General features: G+C 41.5%; 2 protein-coding genes across 13 annotated transcripts in view; one reads left to right on the forward strand and one right to left on the reverse strand.

The window, feature by feature from the left end:
- MBTD1 (mbt domain containing 1) overlaps positions 1-6,445 on the reverse strand; it is a 66,387-nt gene extending 59,942 nt beyond the window's left edge. For 2 of the 11 annotated variants that reach the window (XM_026513174.4, XM_026513173.4), the window contains exon 1: positions 6,070-6,299. In XM_026513174.4, the coding sequence (XP_026368959.1) occupies positions 6,070-6,090 (21 nt within the window). In that variant the 5' untranslated portion in view covers positions 6,091-6,299. Of the gene's footprint in view, positions 1-5,371; positions 5,436-6,069; positions 6,325-6,353 lie in introns of those variants that run through there. The other 9 variants (XM_026513178.4, XM_026513181.4, XM_026513179.4 and 6 more) reach the window with 9 other exon arrangements.
- A 334-nt stretch (positions 6,446-6,779) lies between these two features.
- UTP18 (UTP18 small subunit processome component) overlaps positions 6,780-20,923 on the forward strand; it is a 36,823-nt gene continuing 22,679 nt past the window's right edge. For both annotated transcript variants that reach the window (XM_057317661.1, XM_026513182.4), the window contains exons 1-7: positions 6,780-7,163; positions 8,738-8,850; positions 9,824-9,922; positions 14,330-14,397; positions 18,041-18,129; positions 20,062-20,187; positions 20,286-20,460. In XM_057317661.1, coding sequence (XP_057173644.1) covers positions 6,825-7,163; positions 8,738-8,850; positions 9,824-9,922; positions 14,330-14,397; positions 18,041-18,129; positions 20,062-20,187; positions 20,286-20,460 — 1,009 coding nt within the window. In that variant the 5' untranslated portion in view covers positions 6,780-6,824. The remainder of the gene's footprint in view (positions 7,164-8,737; positions 8,851-9,823; positions 9,923-14,329; positions 14,398-18,040; positions 18,130-20,061; positions 20,188-20,285; positions 20,461-20,923) is intronic.

The following is a 20,923-nucleotide window of genomic DNA, read 5'->3' on the forward strand; positions in this document are numbered from 1 at the left end:
GCCATTATCTGTGAAATCTTAAAAAAAAAAAAAAAAAAAAGGAGTATGCCTTTTGACCATGTAATTCCACTTTTTGGAATCTGTCCTTCAGAAATACTCATAGGACACTAAAATCTATATGGAAAGATGTTTCTTGAAGCGATAATGTAATAGTGAGAAACTGGAGGCAATATAACCACTTGTTGGGGAATGATTAGGAATAAGTAAAATACTAAGCGAAAAACATAAATTGCAAAATAGGAATGGCAGACTTTTTATTAAAAGAAACAATGTATGCTGGTATATGCACAGATTGACATACCTATGTTCATATATGCATGTAGGAAGATCTTAGAAGGAACAGCTAAACTGTTAACAGGGTAACAACGGAATGGGAGGATGATGTTAACTTTTCTATGGTTTTCACATTTTCCTTTTTTAAACAGCAAATGTGTAATACTTCTGTAGTGAAAAAATAAAAAAGGTTTTTATAGTGACAAAATGTAAGGAAGAATCACAAATTACAGTAAAATTTCATTTCCCTACTGTAATTATAGCCTTGATGAACCCTCCACCCTTCTACAAAAGAATTGAAAGGTAAAACTTTTCTAGGAAAAATTTTACAGAAAATATTTGAGATTCTAAATGCAAGCACAAATAAACACACAACAAAGTAATAACAGTATAAATTCAATATGAATAAACTCATCGTAAGTTAATCAACTTTCCATTATCTAAACCCATAGGATGCAGTGGCCCATATAATTTTCCAGGTTTTATATTTAGTCATGAAGTATAAGTTTCCCAAATCCTTCAGTTTGAAGGTTGTATGTGTGAACTCACCAAGTTAAAACTAAAGGAATTAAGAGATCGATGATGACTGGACTCAGTAGGAGCTAAAGAACTATTTAGCTCTTGCTGGTTTTTGTCATTCTGCTATCAGGACGAAAAGCAGTCTGTCACTGTGATACAATTCACTGGCCTTAACAGAAATGCCTTCATTCTTTCTCAGCTTACTATTAGGAGGAAGATAAATGGTGAGGATTTGGGATTACTGGGTTTTTGTTTTCCATAAGACCGTTGTGAAAGAATAAATTCATGTCAATGATACAACCAAGAGGAAAATGAAAACAATAATATACTAAGTAACTCCCTTAGAGAAACTGTAAAGTACCCAGGGAATGACAGGAAAGGACAATATTCCACATAACAGAATTCTATAGCTTAAAGCAACAGTGAGCAAAAGGAAGCTTTTCTTGGATATACAGAAATACACATTTCTATCTGTTTAAGTTCTGGTTCTATAACTTTTGACTTCGGATGTAACAATTACTGGGTCTCAGTTTCCCTCTCTTCTAAATAAGGAAAACATCATGTATCACACAGGAAGGATGTATGATAAAATAATCCACATGAATGGGCTTTCAGTTCTTCAGAAGAAAGCTATGAATCCTTAAGTATGAACCTGAAGAGCTATTTTTTTTTTTTAAGATTTTATTTATTTGACAGAGACAGCAAGAGAGGGAACACAAACAAGGGGAGTGTGAGAGGGAGAAGCAGGCTTCCCGCTGAGCAGGGAGCCCCATGTGGGGCTCGATCCCAGGACCCTGGGATCATGACCTGAGCCGAAGGCAGACGCTTAACGGCTGAGCCACCCAGGCCCCCCTGAAGAGCTAATTAAAAAAGATGACCGCATCAAAATTGGAAAGGCAGTAGCCGAGAGAGACTTTAAGATCATTATTAGCTATCTACTCTACCACAAATAACAGAATTCATACTAAAGCTGGGACTGCAGTGTAAATGTAGTTTGAGCAATCAAATGAGCTCATTACTATGTTAATACAGCAAAAAATAAGTTAAACAAATCTGATATAACCTAAAAACACTGACCTAAGATGATGATATTCTCTTGGTGTTTATCTTTTGAAAACAGGTTTGGAGCTGATTGTGCAAAAGATACATTACCACTGAACAATAATAACCATGGGGTATTAACAATGAAACAATTAAAAATAGGGTTAAACACATATGTGTACATAAGGGGGTTATTTCTCCAGTGTGTAAAATAACCTGCAACCAGCTCATTGAAGTTTTGAGATCTAAAAGTAAAGCAATAGGTGATATCATCCAATATTTATTGAGTAATATAGACAAATCATTATGCTAAGCATAGCAACAGAAATACAAGTGTTAGATTTACTATGCATGTCCTCCACATAGACTACAAACTACGGCCAAATAGTTGGGGGAACAAGAAATTACTAAATTAATTGAGTTATTGTATGTAACCTATTCCATAGGAATAGTAGTAACAGCTAATAGTGAAAAAGGAAAGAGAAAAAGGGATTTTGAGAAAATATCTTAATACTTTATCATTTATAGCAGCTGACAATTTCTTATACGCTGGTCATCACATCTGATTGGTTCCAGAAACCCTGGGAGTGAGGTAGGGCTGAAGCTTGACCCACAGTTAGGTGAGAAAGATGACGCCTGAAGAGGTTAAGCAACTTACTTAAGACCACGGGTTAGGAGGTGGCGGAGTGAGAGCCTGGCCAGTTTGCCAACTTTGTCAAGGGCTTATTTCCACTACATTAAATTTTTAGCTATCAATACTAAAGTGAGAACTAGAAAGGAGCTCAGAAATATTCAAATGCAGCATTTCCCTAGTCAATCTGATAAAAACTTTCTCCGGCATGCATTAAAAACAGAGTCTTAGGCCGCACTGCAGACCTACTGAATGATAATCCCTGGGAGAGAGGTTTTGTATGGTTACGAGAGCCCCAAGAGGTGGTTTTAACGATTAGATAAATTTGGAAAACACTCTTCTGTATCTCCATGTCCAACATGGCAGACCTGTGTCTATTTAAATTTACACTGGTTAAATCAAAAGACTGGGTTGCACTAGCTATCTTTTAAGTGCCCAATAGCCACGTGTAGCTAGTGGCTGCCATACTGGGTAACACACATATAAGACGTTCCTATGACTGCACAGAGTTCTACTGAACAATGCTGATTCTACACCAGCCCTTCAACTACGAGGATGAGAAAACTGAGACCCACGATTTCATCTGCCAAGTGCCACGAAGCTAGTCAGTGGCAGAATTGAAATACTAACCTAGTCTGCCAGTACCTCTCTTACTACATCATTTCATCCCACCTCAAACCAGGCTTTTTCCTATGTGTATTATTTCCTTTCCACCCTTTCTTGGGGGTTCCAGAAAAGAAAGAAGAAAAAATCTGTGTGTGTGTGTGTGTGTGTGTGTAAACCTTAAAAAAAGTCATTAAAAAATCATGATTAAATCTCAACCAATCTGCAATTTTTGTATAAAACTAAAGGTAGTGTTGGACAATTACTAATACCCTGGTGTTAGGAGGCATATCTTATCTTATTTAACTTTTAATTCCTTCCTCTTCTATTGACTTGATGTTTTCATCTTTCTCTTGGACTTGAAACCCTGAAACTAATGTTACATTTTAACTGGCTTACCTTAATTTTTAAATGTGAAAAGGTTACATCTTATTCAGCAAACATTTTAAAGATGAAAATTGAGAAATAAGGAGTAACCAAAAAATAGTGACTTGTCTAATTTTAGAATGTGGTCACTCAAACCACCGGGTACTCTTGGCTTTCAGTAATCTAGTGGTTTTGTATTTATGACATTAATATGTTGTTTTCACTTGTAACCTACAGCTCTACCTTCTTTTGACTACTATGTCATATTTTCAAACAATTTGAGGGCCTAGAAGCATCTAAATATGTTGGATGGTTTAGATTCTAATCAGGTCAACATATAACCAGTCACAAAAAATACAACAGTGTCTTCTTTAAAAATAAAACCAGTTGTTCCTGTCTAGTATGCTCAGAATGCAAATGTCTCCAAAGTCAGTCAGCTTAAGTCATGACAGTTCATGTTTAAAGTGAGCAGGAAAATAACTTGGAACTCCATAGTAATTAGAACTTTAAAGACAGAATTACACAGCTCTATCAGTTTTTTTCAGTACCTAGCATTCATTTCCATGTTAAATTCTAGTGACTAGATTTAGATGAAACTGATGTCAAACTATAAAATTAAAAATTGGATTGTCTAAAAACATGGCCCAACATAAGACACTTATGAACAAATACTTATTCAAGACAGTTTTGCCATAATTTGCAAGGCACCCAGAAGCCTTGAGATGGGGTTCTATATAAATAGAAGCTACTTGTTATTCAGAGAAAGAGATGGTGCAAAAACAAAAAAAAACCAGCTATTTTCTTTCAAAACACTCACTGGTGTTGAGGTAAACAAATAAAAAAATACAGTCCAAGTAAGAACGGTAGAACAGAGCAAGAGTCGCTAAGTCATGACAGGGGGAGAGAGAAAAATGTCTGTGTTTCAGTATTTTAAGCAGGGGACTGGTAGTTTAAGAGAAAATTTATTCTCTGGCTTTTAGACCAGATTCATTACTTCTACACATTATCTGTTATGTCTTGACTCCACTTCACTATATTAAGAAGAGGAAAAACAAGTGCCCTGAAGATTCTTATGCCAACAAAACTACTTTTGGAGGGGGCACAGCTCACCAAATGAAGAACATCAGAAAAACGTTAACTGACAACAGCAGAAAGGGAACTATCTCAACGACTGAGTGATAAATGGCATATACTAATGTAAAGAGCATGAAAACTATTGCAAACTGTAAGCACATATAAAAGTGTTCCAAAAATTTCAAATCTCATAAAAGAACTGCAAAAGAAAGTAATAATAAAGAAAGAAATGAAAGTATTGTGAAAGACCGGCCTTGAGAACTAAGCCCAGCTTGAAAGGAAGACAGGTCAAAAGGAAGGGAGGGGACAGTTCTGACCACCTCTGTACCAGGAGATGCTTCTAACAGCTCCAGTGCGCTCTCCCCAAAAGACAATTTTAGGCAGTTTTAGGGAAAGTGATTTAGGCAACAAGCACATGTGCTTTGAGAGGGGAGAAGTACAGAGATGCTGATGAATTTTCTACCTACAAAAAGATGCACTAGTGAGAGAAAACAGCCATGAAATCCCAGACTGTAATTCCCAAGCTTCCTGTAGAAAAATATCAACCATTCTCAGACATACAAGCCAGCGCATTTGAAAATGACCCAGCAAAGTTTTCAGCCGGCCCTATCTCTCAAACCCTCCTTCCTCCACTTCCCTGCTGTTCTTTCCTGGCACACAAAATATAGGCCAATGAGCGGTGGGTGGGTGAGGAGGATGTGAGAGAAAATTTGAGAAGTAAAAAAGGGAGCAACTTAACAAGGACATGAATGAGACTGAAGGGTCTAATAAGGGTAAGCAAACAATTCGAACGAAACGGGCCTTCCCGGGCAGCAGAGAGCGTTCAGTGCTGGTAAGGGTTTAAATAGAGGCCAGACTACCTACCACTTGTCAGAGAGGCTGCAGAGGGGACGGCTGCTTTGGGTGACCTCTAATGTCTCTTCCGACTCTGAAATGTTAGGATTCTTATTTCACAAAAGAGAACGCAATGGTCCCGAAAGCCCACCGACCTAGAACCCTTTTAAATAAGCGGCCCAGGTGGCTGCTTCCCAAACACCACTCCCACCTCTCCCTCCCACACGTGCCCACCCCGCCCCCTTTCAATATTTCCACCTCCACGTGCGAAATGCCTCGCGGCACTCGCCCCGCAGCGGATAGGCACCTTCCCCCGCAAAAGCATCCAAACTAGGCCCCTCTGGGGCAAGTGAGGACTCCACTCTCCCACCATGGACGGCTAAAAAAGGAAAAGTCTCAAATCCAGCCTCCCTCCCCCCTATCAGCTAGAGCTGAAGGGGGAGGGGGGGCGGAACGCAGAGAAAAACTTTCTTCTAAAATTTTTCTTCCAAAGAGTGGAGGGAGTAGAGAGAACCCCGCCGAGTCCGGGGCTGAGGGGGTGGGGGGAGGGGAACCCCCAATCGTTTAACGGCCGGTAGGGGGAGGGGGACTCTGGAGGTTGAGGGGGCGTGGGATGAAGAAGCAGGCCTGGGAGCGGGGTCAAGGAACTGCAGGGGTTCCTGGGGTCGGGGAGCTGCAGGCGTCCCCCCCACCTGGCACACAAAGCGGCTGCCGCGCTCGGCTCTCACCAGATCCTTTGTGTTTTCCATCAGGGCCTCATGGGTAGGGGTTGTCCGTGCTCCCCGGGCCCGCGGCGCCCCCTCCCCGAGCTGGGGGCAGGCGCCTCTCCCCGGGACTACGGCGACTACAGGGGGCCCCCGTTGGGCCCAGACCAGAGGCGGCTGCGGCAGCCCCCGGATTTCCCCCCTTTAACTCGGGTGGCCCCAGGATATCAACAACATTAGCATAGCCCTCCCTCCCCAGCGCGCCTGCGCCGTGACCCGCGCCCCGATTGGCCCACTTCCCTACATACCCTCCTCTCTCTCTCCTCCAGCGTGGGACCCTCTGCAGGCTCCGTACTCCAAGGGCCGTACCAAGACGAGGGGGTGGAAAAGGCAACCGCGGCTCGTGTCAACTCGAGTGATTAAAAAGTCAGGAAGAAGAGTAGAAGTTTCATTCAGTCATCCCAGCTTATACTCTGGCTTTCTTCTGCTCCTTTCAGTCAGTTGCAGCTGCGAAGTTGTGTTGGAAAAAATTTTCCACTCCAGTCACACCGCTTCCCCCTCCACCCGGAAGATTGGTTCTCCCGGAGGAACTCCCCTACGGGGAGGGGTTGGTGAGAGGAGTGGGCGTTACGTAGCGAGAGAGTGTTGGTCACGTGCTAACAGGCCGCGCAGGCTCCTTCCGACCCCGCGGGGCCTCAGCGGCCGCGGAAACCGAACCGCGTCGGCGCACGCGCAGCGAGGTTCCACGTGAGCGCCTGCGTTTCTTCTCCAACCCAACGATGCCGCCGGAACGTAGAAGCCGAACGAAACCGGACCGGAGAACCGGAGGAAGGCTGGGCCGGAAGAGCCGAATGAAGCCGGACCGGAAAGCCGGAGCAGGGCCGGGCGGGCCGCCCCGAAAGGCTGCTCCTTCATCCCAGCGGAAACCGCCGGCCCGGCCGAGCGCAGCGGCCGCTGCGATCGCAGTCGCGGCGGAGGAGGAGAGACGGCTCCGGCAGCGGAACCGCCTGACGCTGGAGGAGGACAAGCCGGCCGTGGAGCGGTGCCTGGAGGAGCTGGTGTTCGGCGACGTCGAGGACGACGAGGACGCGTTGCTGCGGCGTCTGCAGGGCTCGCGGGTGAGGGAGGCCGCGGCGCGCGGGTTGGGCGCGCTCGGGCGGGGCGCACGGTGGGCGGCGAGCCTCCGGGGGCGGAGCCTGGGCGACCTGCGGCGCCGGGAGCGCTCAGGTCGGCGGGCGCCCGAGAACGCGGGCGCCGACGACGGGTGCCAGACTGGAAGTCTCCGCTGGGCGGAGACCTCGCCTTTCTCCGCCCCCGGGGGGAGCCCCTGCGTCTGGTATCCAGCAGGCGCTCTACACGTACGTGTAGCGAACTGCAGTCGTGACCAGTTTTCGCGGCTTAGTCCGACTGTGCTCCCTCCAAACTCAATGTTTTTTCCTCGTGGCCGTTCGATCTCCAGCCTCGGTACCTTGCCGTGATTCGGGAGTTACGGAATCGGAATGTGCGTTTTAAGACTCGCCAACTTCTGAGAATGATTGTGTTTGTCTTTTCACCAGATCATTGTTCGTCTGTTGGGGGCCACATATTTTTTCTGGCAGTGAAAACCCTGCATGCTTTTTATCATCCCTTTTGGACATTTTTAATCACTTTTTGGGGACACTTTTAATCATCCCTTTTATGCTATGCCTGATTTTTCTTTAAAGATAGGGAGTTCCAGTCAATGGGGGAGACACAGCAATGGGCAAAAACAGACAAAAGTCTCTTGCTCTTTTGGAGCATGTGTACTAGAAGAGGAAGATAAAGTAAAATGCAAATATGTCAGTGACGTGTGCTGAAGAGAAAAAGAAAAAAAGCGCTAGGGAAAGGAAGATGAGTGTGTGTAGAGGCCTGTGAAATTGAACATAGCATGGCCAAGCAAAGCCTCACCGAGAATACTCCGTTTGGTAAATGAATGCCTACCTCGCAAGTGGCCAATGTCAATTGATTGTCAGTATCTCCTTTGGGTGCTTATGAGGGAAGCTGCAGAAATCTCTGGCAGATAGAGAACTGTTCCTGGAAAGCTGCTGGCCTTTGGGACAGTATCATAGTCAAGATAAGGAACAGTCTGTGTGAGGTGGGATGTATTGGGCTTTGAAGGATCATAGGCTGGTAACACAAGTGAGAAAATATTTGGACGTATCTATTAGTGGTTTTGGGGAAAGCTCAAACTCAGCTTCTGGGAGTATTCTGTTGTAGATTTAGGTGTGATAGTCTAGTGTAAGTTTTCTTAAGGTAGGGGGTCAAGAATGGTTATGAACAATGGAGAAGAGGTATGTCTAAGAATATGAAATGTCAATTAAGGATGGTATTCAGTCATGTGACTGAATGATGTCAGTCTGCCTCTGGTCCCGTGATTTCTGTAGTTCTGGAATTTTTCCAGCTCCTTTCCTCATCTGTCAGCTCATCTTTTGTTGTTCTCATCTTACTTCGTCCTTTCTTTTCAGCATGTCAGCTTTTCGCTCCTTGACTGTTTTGTCCAGTATATGGTGCCATTCTCTCATCTCTGCATTTTCTGTTCTGCCTCCACCATTTGGTGTGGTAGCGTTCTGTCCCATTATTCCATCAGAGGGCCTACAAAGCGTTCTACAAGACTTCTTAGGGTGTGCGCGTCTGCTGAAAAACTCAGTGCTTGAGGGCATTTTGTCTTCTCTAGGTTCAAGTACAGGAAGACTCAGGTGACTCGGAAGTGGAGAATGAAGCAAAAGATAATTTTCTATTCCGAAAGAAGCCAGTTTGGGTTGATGAAGAAGATGAAGATGATGAAATGTATGTTGCCTAATTTTTCTTCCAGAATCCCTCTGGATACTTAAAAAATTATTTTGTTAAGTTTTAAAGAGGTTCTCTTTACAAATATGTGATTACGTGAAGATCTAAAAAATACCGTAAAGCAGAGGAAAGAAAAGGTCATTCATAAACCCACCACTAAGGGAGAACCACTGTTAACATGTTGGCATTCTTCTCTCCTGCTCTCTTCTCTTGTGTGCTTTATCGAATAGCAAAGAAAGCAATGTTTGGTGTCACATTTGAGTTTGCCTTTTAATTTGGCCAGTTCTTAAGTGACCAAGGGCAGGTTTGGAACCTGCCTTTTCTCTTTTGAATGGAGGTAATAATAGTAGTATCAGAATGCTCTTACAAGCATTTCCCCCCACTTAAGAATGAAAACTTTTATAAACGGTTTTAAATGGATATATTATAGTCTATTATGTGAATTAACTATAATTTACGCAAGTATTATCAGATAGGTTTTCCTGTTTTTCCCTTTGATAAGTTGATATTGAGACATGTTTTTCTGCATAAACCTTTTTCTCCTTTCTAATTATTTCTGTGAGAAAGATTTTCTGAGGTAGAATTACTTAAACAAAGGGCATGGGCATGTGTAAGATTCTTGATAAAAACTGCCAGACTGACCAAGAGGTTCTCCCCGTTTACCTTCCCGTTGAAAGGCGTCCATTTCACTCCATTCTTATAAACAATGCTTAGTTTCTTTTCAGACTTTGTCAGTTTAATGGGCGGGAAATATCTTCTTAATCTGTGTGATTTTTGTCATTACTCATTGGTATTTTTCCAGAGCAGCCTCTATTATGTGTTTATCTTTTTAAAAAAATTAATGTGTATTTGATATTCCACACCTTACACATCTTGACCTATACTTAATTGTGTTCTCAGATTTTTAAAAGCAACAATTAGTTACGACGAATCTTTTAAAGTCATGTAAAGCATACTGTTCTGTTTTCAATAGGGTTGACATGATGAGCAATCGGTTTCGGAAAGATATGATGAAAAATGCCAGTGAAAGTAAACTTTCAAAAGACAAGCTTCAAAAGAGACTTAAGGAAGAGTAAGTGTCTTTTTCCATGTAATTTACCAAGCTGTAATTTATCATCAGTGGTTTATTTGGATTCACCGAGTCTTTGGCTATAACAGTTTCTTGGGTAGTGAGATTTCCATTTTGAAGTAGAAAGAGCATTGCTACTGGAAGGGATGGTTTAAGTTTTAGTATTTTGGAGGGAGAGGGAATACAAGTACAAAAAAATTTTGGAAAATCTTGTAATCCTACCACCTACATATAATCAGTGATAATATTGCATACTTGCTTGTTTATTTGGATATGGTAAACCATCTCTTTTCCATAACTTCTAAGCTCTTTTAGTTGAACAGAGCTGGGAAATGTATGTATATTTTAAAATAATGACTTCATGGGGCGCCTGGGTGGCTCGGTTGTTAAGCGTCTGGCTTCAGCTCAGGTCATGATCCCTGCGTTCTGGGATCGAGCCCCACATCGGGCTCCTCCGCTGGTAGCCTGCTTCTCCCTCTCCCACTCCCCCCTGCTCGTGTTCCATCTCTCACTTCCTCTGTCTGTCAAATAAATAAATAAAATCTTAAAAAAAAATAATGACTTCATGGGGCACCTGGGTGGCTCAGGTGGTTAAGCATCTGACTTCGGCTCAGGTCATGATCTCAGGGTCCTGTCATCAAACCCTGCGTTGGGCTCTGCACTCAGCAGGGAGTCTGCTTCTTCCTCTGTCCCCCGCCTTCCCAGCTCTTGTGAAAGCTCCCCCCCCACTCTTTCTCTCTCTCAAATTAACAAATGAATAAAATCTTTGAAAAAAAGCCTTTCTTTTTAAAAAAAGATAAAATAAAATGATGATTTCATCCTGATTCTTCCAGTTCAAACTTACAGATCTTCAAAAGTTTTTTCTTTCAGTATTTTATCTAAATTCAAGTTAGTAAACATGTAGTGTAGCGTTAGTTTTAGGGGTAGAATTTAGTGGTTCATCACTTGCACGTAACACCCAGTGCTCATTACAAATGAGTGCCCTCCTTAATACCCATCACCCATTTATGCCATCCCCCCACCCACTTCTCCTCCAGCAACCATCAGTTTGTTTCCTATAGTTATGAGTCTCTTATGGTTTGCCTTCCTTTCTGTTTTTTTTTTTTTTTTTTTAAGATTTTATTTATTTTAGAGAGAGAGAGCTCAACCGGGGGAGGGAGGGGCAGAGGGAGAGAGGGAATCCCAAGCAGACTCTGCTGAGCATGGAGCCTGATGAGGGGCTCGATCTCAGGACCCCGAGATCATGACCTAAGCCAAAACTGAGAGTCGGTCACTCAACTAACTGAGCTGCCCAGCCGCCCCTCCCTTTCTGTTTTTCTCAGATTTTATTTTTCCTTCCCTTCTCCTATGTTCATTTGTTTTATTTCTTAAATTCCACATGAGTGAAATCATATGGTATCTGTCTTTCTGACTTATTTTGCTTAGTGTCATATACTCTAGTTCGATCAAAAATACAAATTTTTAAATTTAACTCTTCATTATAATGATTAGGTACTGGTTTCAACTTTCAAAAACATTTAAGTGTTTGAGTATTGAATATTTGAAAACTTGGTACTTTAATTTAACTTTATTAATTTTTCTTCCAAACCTTTATTTAAATTCTAGTTAGTTAACATATAGTGTGATACTAGTTTCAGGAGTAGAATTCAGTGATTCATCACTTACATATAACACCCAGTGCTCATAACAAGTGCCCTCCTTAATGCCCATCACCCATTTAGCCCACCCCCCCACCTACCTCCCTCCATCAACCCTCAGTTTGTTTCCTATAGTTAAGAGTCTTATGGTTTGTTTCCTTCTTTTTTTCCCTCTACCAGTAAGTTTGTCTCTCTTGTTTCCTAAATTCCACGTATGAGTAAAATCATATGGTATTTGTTTTTCTCTGACTGATTTCATTTAGCATAATACATTCTAGCTACATTCAGATTGTTGCAAATGGTTAAGATTTCATTCTTTTTGATGGCTGAGTAATATTTTAAACACACACACACACACACACACACACACACCACTTTCTTTATCTGTTCATCAATTGATGGACACTTGGGCTCTTTCTGTAGTTTGGCTGTTGTTGATGGTGTTGCTGTAAACATCAGTATGCATGTATACCTTCGAACCTGTATTTTTGTATCCTTTGGGTAAATACCTAATAGTGCAATTGCTGGATCATAGGGTAGTTCTGTTTTTAACTTTTTGAGCAACGTCCGTACTGTTTTTCAGAGTGGCTGTACTAGTTTGCATTCCCACCAACAGTGTAAGAGGTTCCCCCTTCTCCACATCCTTGTCAATGTCTCTTGTTTCCTGTGTTGTTAATTTTAGCCATTCTGACAGGTGTGAGGTGGTATCTCATCATGGTTTTTATTTGTGTTTTCCTGACAGTGATGTTGAGCATTTTTTCATTTGTATTGGCTAGTTGAAAGTCCTTGTATGCTAATTCTGTCATGTTTGTCATTTCTGTGTCTTTCTGTTGACTGATTTTTGTTCTGGTTATGGTTCATGCTTTTCTATTTCTCTTCATGTCTAGAAAATTTGATTATAGATTTTGGGCAGTGTGAATGTTAAGTTGATCAATGTCTGGATTTTGATTTTTGCTTTTAATGAGGGTTGAATGAGTGAATATTGAAAGAGTGAGTACTTTTAATGAGTTTTTCTTGGCAGGCAATTGACTGGCTTGGAGATTAGTTTGATCCTTTCAGGATGTGTTTTTAGCTTTGTTGTAGAGTAGCATTTGCTCTAGACTGGTTTAGCCACATTTCTAAGATAGGCCCTTTTTGCCATTGCTACTGAATGCCCTGAGTTTTCAATAAGGACCTTGCCTTGATTGTTGGAACTCAAGTGTCTGAACTCTGGTGTTGTGCAACTTACAGCCCCCTGGTAGTTCTCTGCCTGACCTCACGACGTTTCATCCTGTGAATGTGCAGCATAGTGTTCCGCAAAAATGTCTGGGGACCCCAGTGCCGAGTTTTGGAGCTTTTTTGTTTTAAGTAGGCTCCACACCGAGCATGGAGCCCAACATAGGGCTTGAACTGACGATCCTGAGATCAAGAGCTGAGCTGAGATCAAGAGTTGGATGCTAAAAAAAAAAAAAAGAGAAAGAGAAAGAAAAAAAGAGTCAGATGCTTAACTGACTGAACCACCCAGGTGCCCCCTTTTAAAAAAAAAATTATTTTTTATTTTTTATTCATTTTTATTTTACTTTATCTTTTTAAAAGATTTTATTTATTTATTTGATAGACAGTGAGAAAGGGAACACAAGCAAGGGGAGTGGGAGAGGGAGGAGCAGGCTTTCTGCTGAGCAGGGAGCCCGATGTGGGGCTTGATCCCAGGACCCTGGGATCATGACCTGAGCCGAAGGCAGACGCTTAATGACTGAGCCGCCCAGGCGCCCCTATTCATTTATATTTTAATAAGGCAAATCCTTTTTAAAAATTTTTTAAATTTTTTTCTTATTTTTAAGTAGGCTCTACACCCAGCATGGAGCCCCATTGCAGGGCTTGACCTCATGACCGTGAGATCAAGACCTGAGCAGAAATCGAGTCAGTCACCTAACCAACTGAGCGACCCAGGCACCTGGAGCTCTTTCTTTTTCTCTTCTGTTGTTCACTGCCCCTCAGATTCCAGTTGTCTCAGCCTCTTTAAGGTCTGACTTTTTCTCACTGGTTCTGTGCTAGGGTCTCAAAAAATTGCCTTCAGGGGAAAATCCTAGGATGGCAGCGATCACCTTTTTATTTCCTTTTAGGGATCTCAAGCTTGTGTTGTTTGTTGTCCAATTTTTGAAAATAGTTTCATATATTTTGTCTAGTTTTCTAGTAGTTTATGGCCAGTGGACTGAGTTTGGTGGCTTTGTCTGTACTTCTGTATTAAACAATTAGAATGCCACTGTGCACTCTTCCAGAAACCAGACCTTCAGAATATGCTTCTCATGCTTCTTGTAAAGCTTCCTTTTTCCAGAGTGAAATGTTCCAATTTTATTCAAAGGATGCGTGATTGTGTTTTGTATATTCTTACCAGCCCATTTTCTTTCAGATGTGTTTTACTATGTGCTCTGTTACTGTCGCGTTGGTTTATAACCACATACAGAGTTCTTTGCTTAGTCCCAACGTCTGAGATGTGTTGATCTGAGCAAATAAACAGACATGTAACTAGACAAAAATAATTAACAAATATGTGTCCAGGTGTCCTGTATCCAAGACTAGTTTATATGGTTAGAGCTTCAAAAGTTTCCCATGTAGGCAAGTTGGGACTATTCTATGTGAGTAGTCCTTCTGTTCTTAAAGATAATAATTTCTTTGGCAGAGATGAAAGCATGTATACAATGCTTTCAAGGGTGAGCTGATGTATACTCTTTAAATCTCTTAAGCTCGGTGAGCATTTATTAACACAAAAGTTCGTTTTTGTATTTTTGCTTAGATTCCAGCATGCCATGGGGGGAGTACCCGCCTGGGCAGAGACCAATAAGCGGAAAACATCTTCAGATGGTGAGTATTGATATCTCTAAGTTAGTCAATAAGTCTCTGTTCCTGTTCTGTTCTATGAGCTTTCTCATGAGGCTCGTTAAAACCTGGTGTTTCAAATATGTTTTTTTTTTTTCTCCATTAAATGTTTGGTTTTGAAGTCTACCGATTCTGTGAGGGGAGCTCTTTTACAATAGTGTAAGATTTATTTAATAGCACGTTCTCTTTTGTATGGACGGTATCGGATGAATTTTATGATGTTTGATTCTCAACAGAACTATGTTGTGTTTATGGTATAGGATTAAGGAAAAATAACTATTACTCTTCATTCAGAGCCCCTTCTGAAGACATTGGCAGCTAATGTAGCTGTCTGTTAGGAAATGGGACATGTAGGGAGCACGTGTCCGGTCAGGCCCAAGATGATCAGTCACTTCGTAAAAACCTATTTTTCAACTCCAGGTTTTAACTTTGTCTTGTACCATAACTGCTTTCTCCTTTTTAGATCCTTGAGTTTAGATATTATCGGTATGGATAGCTTACCAAGATCTGATTTGTGTGCTCCGAGTTACACATTTTAGACTTGGAATCGACTTTTGAAATCCTTTAGGGAGTCTGGAGTATATCCTCCCACATAATGCAGGAACTCTCTACTTACCATCCTCGATTTTTGATGAGCCTCTGTTCGATTACCACCACCACCTCTCCCACCCTTCTCCCCGTCTCTGTTAGTCCAGGCCCCATGGTATTCAAGTACAGGGAGCCCGTATAAAGAACCAGCTGTTTTCTGTAATTCTGTTAGAAAACTCAATCTGTTACTAAGTCAAAATTTACTTTCTGGTTTCCAGCCAGATACTTTTAGAGGTTGAAGGAATCTTAGTGATATAGCCTGAATTTATCCCCTGCAAGAATCTTTTCAACAGCATCTGTTAGATGGTAATTTAGCCTCTGCTTAAACATGTCAAATAATGCTGTACTCTTTACGGGTCTGTTTTTCCCTCTTCTCTTTTCCTTAAGAACTAATTGTTAGAATTTTTTCAAATTTCGAAATTTACTTCCCTACAGTATGTAGTCCTACCTTTTAAAAGTATACAGTTAAAAAAAAAATTTAAAGAAGTATACAGTTTATTTTACCTCTTGTCTTGTGTAAAAGTCTGTGATTGAAGGAATGTCTTTCCAAGTTTGTTTTTTAACAAGTTTAACATCTTTTGACCTTTTTTTTTTTTTTTTTACAATATATGATTTATACCTCCTTGGTTACCAGTTTGCCCTCCTCAATGAGATATAATTTTATTACCCGTTTTAGAATGCCACATTCATAGGCTATTTTATTTATTTATTTTTAAAGATTTTACTTATTTATTTGAGAGAGAGCATGAGCAGGGGGAGGGGAGACAGAGGGAGAGGGAGGAGTAGATTCCCCGCTGAGCAGGGAGCCCTACACGGGCTCAGTCTCAGGACTTTGGGATCATGACCTGAGCCAAAGGTAGATACTTAACCGACTGAGCTACCCAGGTGCCCCTTCATAGAACATTTGGATACATGTAATTATAGGTAAGGTTATGCTAGCTGTTGAAACAGAAAACCTTCGAGATCCCAGTGGATTAATCCAATAGAAGTTGTTTTTTTTCCATGCGTATAAAATGACGGTGGTGAGAAGGGGATGGTGTGCTTTAGGGACCCAAGAGATTCTGCCAGCTTCATGCTGAGTTTTTCAAAGTTACCCAAGAGGTTGACATGGCAGCTTCACAGGAAGTGAGCAGCTCACCCAAAAGAGTGTTTTATTGGCCTGTCCTGGGAGTGGCATATGATACTTTGACTTAGATTTTATTGGCCCTAGCTGAGTCACAAGGCCACACTAACTTCACGGGCTCCCAGGCAATGCAGTTTGTCATTGTATCCATGAGAAAAAAAGAAACGGATTAGGTCACTCATTAACCAGTCTGCTACCATCGGGATATCCCGGTCTGCTACCTTCATTTTACAGTGGAGGGGAGTGAGGTTCAAAAAGATAAAAGTGACTTGTCCGAGGTGTACTTCTTAATTGGCACAGTGGTGACCAAACCCCAGCCTCACAGTTGTCCCAACATGTCATTTGTATCGATAAATATTTCATCTGGTATCTTTAAAAGAGAAGTACTCCGTACTTCAAATGTAATTACAATACAATCATCGTAGGCCTTCAAAAATCAATAGTAATTCCTTAATAGGATGGATTGCTTTATTGTTGCTATTTTGTTCATCTATCTCCTCCCACCCCCCAGTCCAGGTGCTTTTAGCTTGCTTTGTATTCTGCTTCCTCTTCACAGTGCCTTTGAATGTGGCTTGATGTCTTTTTTAAGTTTTGGAAATTCCCACTGATTGTCTTCAAAAACTGTTTCTGTTCCAGTCTTCCTTTTCTTCTGGGACACCAATTATATGTGTGTTAAATATTTTATTTATTTTTAAACGTATTTTGTGTTCTTTTCTGCATTATCTGTCCTTTTTGCTTTCTGTACTTTAGTCTGGATATTTTTTCTGATCCATTTTCCAGACCACTAATTGTCTCTCCAGCTAATTTTTGTATGCTGTTAAAAATATCCACTGGGATTTTAATTTTAACTACTGTAGTTTTCAGTTCTAGAATTTACATTTATTTCTTTTTTTAATAGTCTAGTTCCCTGGTTCAATATCTGAATATTGATTATTCTTGAACATATTAAACATAATACTTGAAAAGCTTATGTCTGAAAAACTCAGTTATTTACATCTCCTGTGGAGATTGTCTGTTATTCCTTAGGTTTTCGATCAAGTTACCTTACCTTGTCATTATTGACCTAGTTATATTTCATTGAGTGCTGGACACTGTATGTTAAAAATAGCGTTGCTTAACAAGAAGACAAGGGTATCTTTCTCCAGAGAATTTGTACATTTGTTTCTGGGTAGTGGCTGGGTAAGGGGCACTAGCAATCCCACAACATCTTACTCCAGTGAGAGATTGTAAGGATTCAAAGCTGGGTTTTAGTTCATGGAGGATTTTGTGAAAATTCTTTGATTTCACCCTTAATCCTTGATGTAGCCTTTTGTGGCCCCAGCCCGAAGCCTGGTGGTTTACCAGACCCCCTTAAGAACCTCAGAGGGCTTTTAGTGCTGGTTTTTGCCCTCTTCTCCCTGTGGGTGTTTTAAAAATGTTTCTCAGCTTCTTGGCTCTACTAGAATCATCAGGAGAAAAGCAGCCCTGTTAGCTCTTTGAAGTTCTGATACACAGTGTGCTGACCTTGATCTCTCAGCCAGCTGAAAGTGCTAGTCCTTTTTCATGTGAGTTACGTTAGATCTGCTGTCTACCTTATTGCCAATTTTGCCATAATTATGAATTGTTCTTTTTAAATTAAATACTGACTTTAACTTTTATTTTTTTTTCCATCCTGTTTTAGTCATTGTCTGTGAATGTGTATCTTTCGTTCCAGAGTCAGGCTTTTATTTTAACCATATCTGTTGGACTCTGTGTCATTTTCCGCCTCCCTTTCAAATTTATTCTGCTGTTTTACTTTTACCAATTGCAGTTTAAATAAAGTGATTGAGATTGGAGCCTGCAGTGGGCGGAGTTGAAGTTTGAAATACAGACCTTTGGGGAAAATAATGGGCATCTCATTGATTCTAAAGCTCAGCCTTGTGGGTTTGTTTGACTTAGATGAAAGTGAAGAAGATGAAGACGATTTGTTGCAAAGGACTGGGAATTTCATATCCACATCAACTTCTCTTCCTAAAGGAATCTTAAAGGTGAGAGTCGGTGAAGTTGGGCCTCTCCAGCTAACTACCTCTGAAACCCAGTGTGCTTCCCGATTACGAATGTACGGGTTCATGTTCTCTGTGGGATTAAATGTGTTGCTGCCGTTTATTCTTCTTCTGCAGAAGTGGTCAAGAAGATTAAATTATGTCCCCAGGGATCTCTTAGCAGTTGTGTTTGAGTTATCCTTTTGCGTTTCTCTTCATTTCCACGGGCGCTGGCCTGGTTCATACCGCCGTCCTCTGTTACCTCGTGTACTGCAGTCACTTCGTGACTGGTCTCCCACCTCCACTCTACTCTGCTCTTCCTGTTCTTCATTTAGTCATAGCCAGGAGGGGTCTTCTGAAAAGAAAACATCAGGTCATGTCACTTTTCATCGCTTTTTGAAAACTTCTGAATTCTTTATACGGTCTACACTGTTCTTCATTATCTGGCATCTGTGTATGTCTGAAACTTCATCTCAGAAGTTTTCCTCTTATTTCCTACCCAAGTTCCGTGGGCCTTCTTTCTGTTTCTTGAATACACCGAGGACTTTCCTGCCTCAGAACTTTTACTCTACCCCCTGCCTGTCTGTTCTTGAAGCACTGCTAATGGCCAACCCATTTGTACCCTTTTACTCAGATGACACTTAGAAAGGTTCTTTCTGGCTATCTTGTCAAAAGTGCTCCGCACTGGTTAGACTGTATCTGACTTGTTCATTGTGGTATGAAGTGCCTGCCCAACACAGTGCTTCCGTTAAATGTCTGTTAAATGACCAGCTCTCTCTCTGACGTAGATATTTTCCCCCATGATAAAATGGTGGCATGCTTTAGATGGGGGAGGGAACCCTATTATGGCAGATTACAAGGAGACAGAGTGATTGTGTTTTCCCCCACCTTATGAAGACCTTTTACTCAGCTCTTCGTCGGATAAATTCACCTTCACCGAAAACACAGTTACCGTAAGAATCTAACTTCATTTCTAACAAAACGTACACATAGTACTCACTTTATTTTTTGTATAGAGTTTTTAGTGCAGAGAGAACAACCTGTAAAAACCAAGAAATAACTGAAAATAGTTTAAATGCATAATGCGTGAGGTCATCATTACTTTAGACTAGGAACCATGTATTCTGAGAGAACGTAGCTGTCCGTGCCAACCACAGAACCATGGGGACCATTACAGAGTGCCTCTTATTTTGTGCTGTGAATGCAGACATGCTAGAGTAGCAGTTTTAAGTAAAGTAACCCTGGAAGTCAGTCTTCTAACCTATATGGGTGTATCATGAGGAAATGACTCTATTCTTATTCTCCAAGACCGTAACGATTTCGCCCCCTCGTTTGAAAGATGGTAAAAATGGATTATTGTTTAGTAAACTGACTTGCTAGTTGGTGGTAGAGCTGTGGTCTTGTGGTTACCATTCCAGTGTACTTTCTTCTCAGCATAAGCTATGTTAAAATGTCTTTCCTTCATGCTTTAAAGAAAAGAATGTTGGAGGGGCGCCTGGGTGGCGCAGTCGTTAAGCGTCTGCCTTTGGTTCAGGGCGTGATCCCAGCGTTCCTGGATCGAGCCCCACATCAGGCTCCTCTGCTGGGAGCCTGCTTCTTCCTCTCCCACTCCCCCTGCTTGTGCTCCCTCTCTCGCTGGCTGTCTCTGTCTAATAAATAAATAAATCTTTAAAAAAAAATGAAAAGAATGTTGGAGCACTTGGGTGGCTCACTCGGTTGTGCGTTTGCCTTTGGCTCAGGTCATGATCCCAGGGTCCTGGAATCGAGCCCTGAGTCCAGGCGCTCTGCTCCACGGGGAGTCTGCTTCTCCTCCTCCCTCTGCCTTCTGCTCTGCCTACTTGTGTGTGCTCTCTCTCTCTCTCTTTCTGTCAAATAAATAAATAAAATCTGAATGTTAACCCATTTGAATTGATACAGTTCTCACTTCTTTTTCCATAGCTGAAGAACTGTCTCCCTGCTAACGCGGAACGTCCTACTACCGCTCGGGTCTCGTCCGTGCAGTTCCATCCCCGCGCGCAGGTTGTGATGGTTGCAGCGCTAGATAACGCTGTGTCGCTGTTTCAGGTGTGCATTTTTAAATGGAAACTTGTAGTGAGAAGTATTTATTCCCAGGACACAGTATGTGGAAATAACCAAAAGGAATGTTCCGTCTTTCCTTATAGGTTGATGGAAAAACAAATCCTAAAATCCAGAGCATCTATCTGGAAAAGTTTCCAATCTTTAAGGCCTGTTTTAGTGCTACTGGAGAAGAGATTTTAGCCACGAGCATCCACAGCAAAGTTCTTTATGTCTACGATATGCTGGCTGGAAAGTTAATTCCTGTGCATCAAGTAAGAGGTAAGGTTTCTATTGAACATACTGCCAATCACCCTCCTCCCTGCCAGCCCCACAGCTGAGTTCATGTAACAGTATTTAAAACCAGTTTTCCCCCATAGGATTCTTAAAAATTAGAGTATCTTTAGTTTTAGTATTTGGAAAATGTCATTGTGTTGAGATAATACGTTTGAATGGAAGTAGTGAACTTTTTATTGAGCGCTTCTGGGAAAATTGGAATTGGGGAATCTATATCTCCCAGAGCAGAAAAGCAGTTGCAAACACTTCACTGTAAAATTAGTAATTGATGCTGCAGAAAGAGCTTGGGAGCTGGAAGACCCGAGTCACAAGTCCTCAGACAAAGTATTTCACCTCTCTGGTCTTCAGGAAATTTGGAGTCTCTCTTACCCTTCTAGTGTCTTTTACAACAGATTTTTGGTTTACATTTAAAGGAAATAAAGCACTGCTTTTGGAGATTGTATTTTGA

This window comes from Ursus arctos, unplaced genomic scaffold (assembly GCF_023065955.2).
Source record: "Ursus arctos isolate Adak ecotype North America unplaced genomic scaffold, UrsArc2.0 scaffold_24, whole genome shotgun sequence".
NCBI classification, from domain to species: Eukaryota; Metazoa; Chordata; class Mammalia; order Carnivora; family Ursidae; genus Ursus; species Ursus arctos.